General features: G+C 39.9%; 2 protein-coding genes across 6 annotated transcripts; one reads left to right on the top strand and one right to left on the bottom strand.

Moving 5' to 3' along the window:
- The first annotated feature begins 4,237 nt into the window (after window positions 1-4,237).
- Window positions 4,238-6,871, top strand: LOC18014405. 5 transcript variants are annotated; one of them, XM_024154354.1, is made up of 2 exons: window positions 4,328-4,647; window positions 4,822-6,871. In XM_024154354.1, exons 1-2 carry the CDS (start codon window positions 4,346-4,348, stop codon window positions 6,869-6,871), a joined length of 2,352 nt encoding a protein of 783 aa, XP_024010122.1. In that variant the 5' UTR covers window positions 4,328-4,345. The 5 variants fall into 5 exon arrangements, with proteins under 5 accessions (XP_006396785.1, XP_024010122.1, XP_024010125.1 ...); XM_024154357.1 differs by having other exon boundaries at window positions 4,331-4,660; window positions 5,147-6,871; XM_024154356.1 differs by having other exon boundaries at window positions 4,331-4,660; window positions 5,159-6,871.
- A 434-nt stretch (window positions 6,872-7,305) lies between these two features.
- LOC18014406 (acylphosphatase) lies at window positions 7,306-7,680 on the bottom strand. The gene is made up of 2 exons (XM_006396723.2): window positions 7,672-7,680; window positions 7,306-7,572 (listed from the first exon to the last, which is right to left on the bottom strand). The coding sequence occupies exons 1-2, from the start codon at window positions 7,678-7,680 to the stop codon at window positions 7,306-7,308; spliced, it is 276 nt and encodes a 91-aa protein (XP_006396786.2).
- Window positions 7,681-10,672: the final 2,992 nt, after the last annotated feature.

The following is a 10,672-nucleotide window of genomic DNA, read 5'->3' on the forward strand; positions in this document are numbered from 1 at the left end:
ATAAATATTGTAGAAATTAGTTATGACTTATGAATTAGATTCTAAAGACCCAAGAAGAACATCACTACCTGGTATTCTACCTTCTGTGGTAGCAAGAGTTGTTGAACCGACATGAGAAATAGGATCTATACGGCACCTCATAGCTCTATTCATGTTCAAGGCAAAACAAAGTAATAAATCTTACGCCTACGGTACAATAATTTTACAATATAGCCATCTTTACGAAGGATTTTAAAATGAATACTTGCCGGCGTATTAGACTTAATTAGTCACAAAACTGTTGTAGTTTATACACATTGTGGTTCTTGAAGTGGTTTTGATTTAGTCATTTATTAGATGAGGTGAATATGTACTGTTAACAAATTCTCTTAATTAAACCATTGTTGGGTGCTTTCTTTACCATATAGGACTCAGATTTAATCATCTTGTAGTGATTCTTGAACTTGTCAAAGGAAAGTTCATCTGGGCTGGCCCATAACTTGTTTATTTTATTTTTATTTTGACGGCAGCTTCATTTATTTACAAAATCGTGAAAAGATGTTAATCTGTACACCACGGCATCAAAATCAAAGCTGATCAGTGATCATTCTCAATGATTTAGTTTTTCGGCCAACCTCACTACAAGAAAACAGAGATTTAGAGACCTCATATACAGTCGCTAATTAGTCGCTAACACTAAATTTACGACCGAGTTCCGACTAATAGCATCAGTCGCTAATATTGAGTCGCTAAATCAATTAGTCGCCTATCAGTCGCCAAATACCGACTGAATAACGACTAAATGTTGACGAAGTTAATCAGTCGCAAAGTAGTCGTTACCTTAGCGACTGATTGACGACTGTTGTTGCGACGTATTTGCGACTGAATGGCGACCATATGGTTCGATAATTGAATGATATTTGGTGCAATTTAACGACTGTTTTGCGACGTATTTATGACTGTATTCCGACTGATTTACGACTGCATTGCGACGGCTTCAATAAATGAAAACAAAATCTAGTTTTACGATTAGATTCTTCCAAATCTGATAATTTGAATCCATTCTACATTTTAAATAACAATTTAACAGCAAAAAAATATTCAAATGCAAAATGCAAAAAGTCATTATATTACATAATACCATTGTTTTAAAAAAAGACATAAAACCATTGTTCCAAAAGGTACTAAACAAAGATCAAATGGTTACATACTTAACCATTGAGATAAGTTCAAAAGAGTGAGCCGAGATACTTAAAAAAGAGACATAGAAAAACCTTAAGAGTGAGTTTGATCACTTGGAAGAGTTTGATTTGCAGCCAAAAAATCCATGAACTTTGGATCAGTTTCAGTCAAATACTTCTCCACCATAGATAACTTGTCCAGCTTGGCTTGTTGCTCTGCTTCACGCTTGGAGTTCTCAGCCGCTTGTTCTTCTATTTTGCGATGAGCTTCTTGTAGCTGCTCTTCCAATCCCTTGTATGTTGAAGAGCTTCCTGGGCTTTTCCTCTTTCCATTGACATGTGTCTCTGAAAGACTTCCAATTCCATAAGGAATACCTCGCTCATTTATGAAAGTCGACTGCAAAAACAAAATAAGGATCAAAGCATCAATGCATATATATTAACATCAAAGCATCAAACAAAATAACAACTTGAAAGCTATAGAAGCAAAGCATAATATAAAAGAACACATCAAAAATAAAAAACGAAGACTTTACCTGAAGAAAAATCTCATTCTCCTCTTCTATGGTTAGCCCCAACGATGGTGAAGTACCATCTGAAGTCTCTGAGTCTATCCCGCGAATTGCCAACTTGGATTCCAGGTTCTTCCTATAAGCCTCAGCCACAGTCTTGGACTTTTGGTCTACAAATGTTCCATCTCGTTTTGTATGAACCTTGATGAAAACTTCACCAAGGCTCACCGGTCTTCCCAACTCTTCTTCCTGAAATGATAACAATATAAAGAAAGAGTTAGTTCCCATCTGACTAAAGATGATATATAACTTATGAGAAAGTTAAAAATTGATATACTTACCATTTCTTGTTGGATTTGGAGGCATGACTTCTGCCCTGAGAAGTGAACATGAGGACCAAGTCCATTACGCTCAGACATCCGAGCAGCTGATGTGGTGGAACTCTTCTCTTTGGCTTCTTCAGTGTCCCAATACTCTGTCATTTGTTTCCAAGTGGTATCTCCAATCCAGTTTGGTTGTTCTCGAGAAGCCCTAACCTTGCTGACCATGTCTTTCATCCGGAGGAGACATACTCTCTCAAACCTTTCTTGAACCACACCGGTTAATAAAGGATCCCAAGTGTGGGTTTTCTACCAAAAAAATAGAGAAGATGATGTTAGTGAGCAATAAAAAACAAATGGCTCATATGTATCAACACAAAAAAGGAGAATATGGATAGAGAACCTTACCGCGAATTCAATAAAGAATCTTTCCTGTCTCTCCCGAGGCACACATGTCCAGCTATAAAATGGGCCATCGAACTTGTTACAGAAAATTTTTGTTATCTTCCGAGTCAGGGAAGACTTGTCACGCCCAAACCTGCAAGCACACAATAAAGTAAAGAAACAGTTACAATCCTAAACCCAATACTAAGATAAGAAAATAAACAGTCCATAAACAAATCTAACAAATCTAAGCCAAGTACCATAACAACTCTAAACCCTAAATCATAACAATTCTAAGCCAAGTACCCTAACAACTCTAAACAATCATACAAATTCTAGCCAAAAAACCCTAAACTATGCAATTAGATTACTTGAAATCATACCATGTTGTGTTCGGCTTCTTTATGGGAGAGAGGACTGTGGTGTATGCTTCCCTGCCAGGCTGAGTGAGCAAGGCATTGAGAATTCGTTGCTGGTCTTCCGCGAGATTCACCGGGCATAGAGCTTCTTCTTCTTCTTCTTCCGGAAATACACTTTGAGCGTCAGAAGCTTGCTCGTGTTGTTGTTGAGAGACAGATTGCTGTTGACCGCGTGGAGATGGTTGCTCATGAGATCGAGACTCTGGTCCTCGATGTGGATTCTGCGAGTTCGGGAACAACTGCGCCGGTGGTGGATAATCCCTCACGGATACTGATGGTTGCTGCGTGGGGACAACCGGCGGCGATGGCGAGGGCGTGAAGTCGTAACGACCTAGCAGAGGCGACGACGATCTGGCTTGCGATGGTGCCACACCTCCTCTGCCTCGTCCTCTCTTCCTTCCACCACGACCACCCATCCTCTAATCGTTGAAGAACAAGTTGCTAATTGGGGATTTGGGGATTTTTGGTGAGATTTCTGGGTTGGGAGAGAAAGGGATTAGGGTTTCGTCGAAGAGATTTGGGGAATTTTTGTTAGGTGGTTAGGGTTCTCGAATTTTTGGTGAGATTTCTCGAGTGTTTAAATGGATTTGGGCTTTGTTTACATTTTTTTATATTTTGGGCCGAAATGTAGTCGCAAAGTAGTCGCCAATTCTCGACTACCGTAAATTAGTCGTTAAATACTGATCCAGTTACGACTGTTTTAATTAGTCGTAAATTGGAGACAAATCAGTGGCCAATTAGTCGTAATAGTTAGCAACTGCCAAATCAGTCGCTAAATGTCGTCGCCAATTAACTGTTTTCTTGTAGTGCCTTAACAACCCTCATTACTAAATCTGACCTTAAACTTACTAGTCTAGAAACGCGAATATAAATTATTATTAAATTGAAATATATATTTATCTCTAAACCGAGCATTGAATTTGCGTTTGGTCGACGACTTGTAAATCGTAATACTGTACTGCTTTAAAGTATTTGCAACTATACATATGATAAAGCAAGAGCTTGCAATTATAAATGCGTGAGAAGAGAGAACACAGCTATGCGAAAAGCTGGTCTCGTAAACTGATTCGGCCAAAAGATAAAAATCATTCAGTAATACTTTATTGTTTTTTTGTTTTTGGTTTTATAATACTTTATTGTTTTTTGAGGAAAATGTGTAAGTTGCAGAGGCCGACGACCTTGCCCTCCATTAATACAAAATCCGAAGCTACAATTTGCTAGCTGTAATAATCGTTAAAGAAATTGATCGTTGACTTTGTTATAACTCGGGGACAGCCTGTAAGCAATTGAAACTGTCTCTGTTTTTTAAAATTAATTTTCATACTTATTATTTGTATATGACAATTAGTAGCGCATTCAGAAACAAACATTACCGATCAAATTCTCGCTGATATATCAAAAGGGACAATATCTCTCCCTCAAAAGGCAAACACAAACACACAATGTATTCACCTCCGGAGCTGAAGCTCATACCACTCATCTCTCAAGTAATCTGTTTCAAAGAAGACACGACGGATTCAGGTGGTTCGGAGTCCAAGATCATATCACTCATGGTAAAAGTAATCTCTGTAGTCAGCTCAATGGATTCTGAGCCGCAGCCGGAGTCTACAAAGCTCATGTCACTTGTTACTCAAGCAATCTCTGTGTTCAAGTCCATGGATTTGGATTCCCAGCCGGAGCCTCTGTCGAAGCTAATAACAATGTTCACTAAAAAATTATCAATGGACTCGGATTGTGACGACTCGGAGTTTCTGTCACTCTACTATGAAACATTCAAGCTGGATCCGAGGCCGGAGCTGATATCAATCATCCCGAAGATAGTCTCCCTCTTCACCACCACTACGGATCCGGAGTTGACGCCACTCGTTGCTGAAACATGGAGGCTCAAGTCGTCGGAGCCAGAGTCGGAGTTCATATCACTCCTTTCTCAGATATACTATTTCAATACATTGTTTGGGGAGCTCTCGTCGGAGTCGAACATCATGGAGTTAATTCCAAAGACCGTCTTATACATATCACTTATTAGACAAATAATCTCTCTCGTCAGCTCTTTGGATTTGGATTCGCAGCCGAAGCCGCAGACCGAGATCATGTCAGTCCTTACTCAAACAGTCTCTGTCGCCAACTCTGTATCAGAATCGGAACCGGAGTGGGAGTGCATATCACTCATGACTCGGTTCATTGCTCTCATTCGCTCTTCAGATCCAGAGCAGATGCCACCGGCGCAGCTCTTCGTACTCCTGAATAATGTAGCTTCTCACATATACTCTATGGATGAAGATTCCGAGCTCGGTTCACTCATTGGTCAACTATTTGAATTCTCCGACCCTTCGGATTTGGAGCCGCCAGAGGAAGAGTGGGAGCTGGATCACCTTATTTCTTTGTCCCCTCAGTTAAAAGTAGAGCTTGTTCAAGGAAAATTTCACGTGACCGGAAAAGTCCAGCGGAAGAGCCAAGAAAAGGGGCAATGTCTACCTGGAAACCGGCAGAGAGTCTACTTAGCAGCAAGAGTAGGAGGAGAAGAAGCCACCCATTTCCTCTGCAAAGATTGCAATGGCGAGGACCATGAAGAATGTGAAAAGACTCTAGTTGAGGTCACACACCATCTCCATCCAAAACACTCTCTTCAACTTGTCTCCCAGAAGAAGAAGAAGTCATCGTCAAGAATTCAACCAAGAAAATGCTTCTGCTGCGATGAAGATCTCGATAAGATATTTTACTACTGTGAGGCTTGTGATTATGCTATGAATATAGCTTGTACGAACAAACCACCAGTCTTATCGATAGACCATCCCAAGTGGCATGAGCATACTCTTTCTCTGTTTCCAAGGCGGGCTTTCTTAACTTGCAACCTCTGCGCCTTGTCCGATGCAAGCTCCCCTATCTATATGTGTCCCCCTTGTGATTTTGTGGTCCATCTAAGGTGTATGAAGTTACCACGTGTCATAAGGATATCTCGCCATCCTCACCGTATCTCTTTTACCCCTTCTTTTTCTGACAACCAAGGAGATTGGTCTTGTGGTGTTTGTCGCAAGCATATCGACAATGATTACGGAGGTTATTCTTGCAACAAAAACGATTGCTCCTATGCGGCTCATTCAAGATGTGCCACACAAAGCAACGTGTGGGATGGCATAGACCTTGATGGAGTGCCAGAAGACATTGAAGAAGAAGTTGAGGAACCTTTTCTTCGGATAAGCCATGGAATCATACAACATTTCAGTCATCAACAACATCATCTGAGACTTGATGACAACACCGGCGGAGACTACGATGACAATAAGGAGTGTCAAGCATGCGTCACGCCAATCTATTTCGGTAAATTCTACTCCTGTGTGGAATGTGATTTCATTCTACACGAAGCTTGTGCGAATCTTTCTCGCAAAATACATCACCCAATACATCCACATCTGCTCACTCTAGTGGGAGGATGTGATGGTGTTCCAAATTTTTACGATAACTGCTCAGCTTGTCTTTGGTCGTGCATAGCTGGTTTCTTCTACGAGTGCGGTAAAGAAGGATGTAGTTTTAAGCTGCATGTCCAGTGCGCCACAGTTTCTGAGCCACTAGTCCAAGAAAGTCATAACCATCCTTTATTCCTTACATCTAAACCAGGAGAGCAAAGTGCATGTTCGGTTTGCAGAGAGGCAAGACCTGAATTCACAAACGAAACATTCAACTGCATTGAGTGCGAATTTTCTTTGTGTTTTGGATGTGCTACTTTACCTCAAAAAGTGAGGTATAAGCATGATAAGCACATACTCACTCTTTCTTTTGGGGAGGAGACAAGTACCATGATGCATTGGTGTGAAGCTTGCGAGAGAAGAATAAATCCAAAGGAGCGGTTTTATAAGTGTGATGAGTATTGTTGTAACACTTTACACATTGAATGTCTGATTGGGAAGGACTTATACATGAAGTCTGGTTCGTATTTCGACCTAGATGGACGTAAGCTAGCTATTCTGCGCAACAATCATATGTCTCGACCAACTTGCTTCGGCTGTAGGAAGCGATGTCCATACAAAATAGTTGTGCAAAATAGCTTATTAATATTTTGCTCCATATCTTGTCTATAGAGGTGACCAAATAAATAGCTTGGTGGTTATTGCTCTTGCTGTATTTAAAATAATAGTTTGGAGTTTTCATTGTTTATATTGATTGGTCAAAATGAAAGACACATTACATTATGTTAACATTCATGAAAAACATTAAAAGATGCTTGAATTAACTTTTTGAGTTTTTTTTTATTTTGTTTATTTAATACTGGTTTCCTCTGTAATGGCCAAGTTATGCTCGTATCAGGTTCCATTTTTGGCACATTAAAGGCAAGAAGGAAGAAGAACACTCTTTGATCTCGATTAACCCCAATGATCAAAGATATTGAGAATACAAAATTACTAATATCAAATGTAAAGGTGGAAATGATCAAAGACACATTCTGATTATGTTAACAATCATGACAAACATTCAAAGAAGCCTCTCTCTCTCCTCTCAGTTAAAAGAGAATCAATCAGACGGTTGATCTGTATTCAAAACTTTTTCCAGGTTCTTCAGTGGATGGGAAAGCCTCCAGTCCAGTTACCATGGCTGCAGGAGGACCACGACGACATCGTTTTTGCATCTCATTAACAGCTTCAGATGGTCCAGAGAAGAGTGCTTCTACCGAACCGTCTCTGCGGTTCCTGACCCATCCCTTTATCCCGAGCTGCTCTGCGTTCTCAACAGTCCAGTTCCGGTAACACACTCCTTGTACTCTTCCCTTTATCACCATCCTCACCTGCACCAACATGTTTACATTTTTCAGTCCATTTTACCAGAGAACCAATATAATCCGATGCTTGAATAAAGTTTTTGAGTATTTACTAGATATCTATACAATCTCCATGGTGATTCAAAGAATAATTTCACTCGAATAGTTGTTAAACTTGGATAAAGAAGAATGGATTTGATTATGTCAAACCAGCATCAAGATACCAATGAACTGAAACCGTATTTAATAAATTCCATAGCGCATCAGATTCACACAAAAAAAATATATATATATAGGCAGATGGATTGTAATTACAGAAATTAGTATGTGATCTTTGCTTCTCTGTCTTATCTTTTGATGGTCTCAAACAAGTCTGAAACTTTAACAATTGACCAATGAAGAATCTAGAATCTGAACAAGCAGCAAAGTTTCAAAGTTAAAAGACTCAGATTTAAGAACTGCTTTTCTTATTGATTTAGAAATTCTCTCAAAACTAAACCAAATTGTCTAAGTAATGAGGAACATCTCTCCTTAAGACTCATATATATAGTATAAGCTAACTCCTTAAACTATATGGAATAGGAAATACAAACCTTATCTAAACAAATAAAATATATCTAAATCTTATCTATAAATCCTGTCATTATCTCTTTAGCATCTTCTAGAAGACATAACTTGGTCTTCAAGTTTGTAATTATCCAACATTCTCCCCCTTAATTCCAACTTGAATTTCGGGTAAGATGATGTCTTCAACTCCAAGCAAGCTTCTCATCTCTTTGAACTTCAGTCTTGCCAACGCCTTAGTGAGTATGTCCGCCTTCTGTTCTGCACCTGGAACATGCTCCACCTCAATCTGACCATTCTCCACACATTCTCGGATAAGATGGTACCTAGAGAGGATGTGTTTGCTTCTTCCATGAAAGACAGGGTTCTTGGTTAATGCTATGGCCGATTTGTTGTCTATTCTAAGTATAACCTTTCCATTGTCAATACTTAGAACTTCTTTCAACAATTCTTGAATCCATATGGCTTGTTTTGCCGCCTCTGTGCATGCCATGAACTATGCTTCACATGAAGATAAAGCAACTGTAGATAACTTCTGAGATGTCCAAGTAATCGGAGATGAGCCTAGATAGAATACATGCCCGCCTGTGCTTCTTCCATCATCAACATCGATATTGTGACTGCTGTCACTATATCCTATGACTTTGCTTGATCCATCTCTTCTGAAGTGTAGGCCGAGATTTGTAGTTCCTCTTACACACCTTAGTATGCGCTTAATGGCTTGTGCATGACTTACTCTTGGACTCTGCATATAGCGACTTAAAACTCCTACTGCATATGCCATGTCAGGTCTTGTATGAAGAAGATACCTTAAACAACCTATTGTCCTCCTATACCGAGTGGCATCAATCTCTTCTTCACTTTCTGCTTTAGAGATCTTTAAGTTCGCTTCCATTGGTATATGGGATAGGTTGCATGTTTCCATCTGAGTATCGATTAGAATTCCCTGAGCATAGCCTCCTTGTTTAATCTTGATACCATATGCTCCTTGAAATACTTCAATACCGAGATAATATGTCAATTTTCCAAGATCTGACATCTCAAACCTGTTTGACATATCATCTTTAAACTGTTCTATGATCTTTTGTGAAGTTCCTGTCACAAATAGATCATCCACATAGATAGCCACAATCAAAGTGTCCTCCTTGTTCTTCTTGAGATACACCGATGGCTCCTTTAGACATTTTTTAAAGTTCATTGTCTTAAGAACTTGATCTAGCTTGATGTTCCAAGCTCTAGGAGCTTGTCGCAGACCATACAAAGCTTTGTGAAGTTTATACACTCGATCCTCTTGTCCTTTCTTTACAAAGCCCTCAGGTTGACTTACATAGACCGTTTCAAGTAGATCACCATTCAGGAAAGCTGTTTTGACGTCCAAGTGATGTATCTCCCATCCTTTTGTTGCGGCTAGAGCAATCAGGAGTCGTATAGTTTTGATCCTTGCCACAGGGGCAAAGACTTCTTCGAAGTCTATACCTTGTTGTTGCACATACCCGTTTGCCACGAGTCTGGCTTTATACTTGTTCACTGATCCATCTGCATTCCTCTTAATCTTGTAAATCCACTTCAGTCCAATAGGTTTGATCCCCTTTGGTCTTGTAACTAGCTCCCATGTTTTATTCCTTGCGATTGAATCCAGTTCAGCCTTCATAGCATCAATCCAATCTTGTAAGTGTTTTGCCTCAAGAAAGTTTTCCGGTTCTCCATCTACTGTTAGAAGTAATCTCTCACTTTCTTGTTCTGCAAACATTACAAAATCTTCTAAGTACCCTGGCTTCTTCACTACTCGGCCAGATCTTGTAGTTAGTTGCTGAGGCTGTTCTTCTTGATTCAGTCCTTGTTCCGTATTTGCTTCTTCTACCACGTTTTGATCAATCGGTTCCTGATCTTGATCAATGTTTTGATCATGATCCTCTTTTGCTTCTTCCTCTACATGATCAGCGTATGGTAGCTTTAGCATCCCCGGTTCTCCTTCTGTTTCTTGTGTTGAAGTTGTCCATTCCCAAGGTTTTTTCTCATCAAAAACCACGTCCCTGCTCACCAGTACTCTTCTAGCTTTTGGATCATAGAGCCTGTAGGCCTTGGAACCCGGTTCTGTTCCAAGATGCACCACAATCTTTGATCTTTCATCTAGTTTCTTCAGATATGGTCCACTGACTTTTGCATAAGCGACACAACCAAAAACCCTCAAGTGTTTTAGGCTTGGTTTCTTGTTCATGAAGCTCTCATAAGGGGTTTGGTGCTTCAACGCCTTTGTTGGAATTCGGTTAATGAGGTAGGTTGCATGACGTACAGCCTCCCCCCATAGAAAATTCGGAATCTTCATCGCCATAAGAAGACTTCTGGTCATCTCCATTAATGTTCGATTCCTTCTCTCCACAACACCATTTTGTTGTGGTGTGTATGGAGCAGTTAGATGTCTTGATATTCCATTCTCTTCACAGAATGTCTTGAACTCAGCTGAGGTAAACTCTCCTCCTCTATCGGTGCGAAAGGTCTTGATAGTTGATCCACTCTGTTTTTCAGCTATCTCTTTGAACCTTTTGAACCGATCGAATGCCTC

The sequence above is a fragment of the Eutrema salsugineum genome, unplaced genomic scaffold (genome assembly GCF_000478725.1).
Source record: "Eutrema salsugineum unplaced genomic scaffold, Eutsalg1_0 scaffold_3, whole genome shotgun sequence".
In the NCBI taxonomy this organism is placed as follows: domain Eukaryota; kingdom Viridiplantae; phylum Streptophyta; class Magnoliopsida; order Brassicales; family Brassicaceae; genus Eutrema; species Eutrema salsugineum.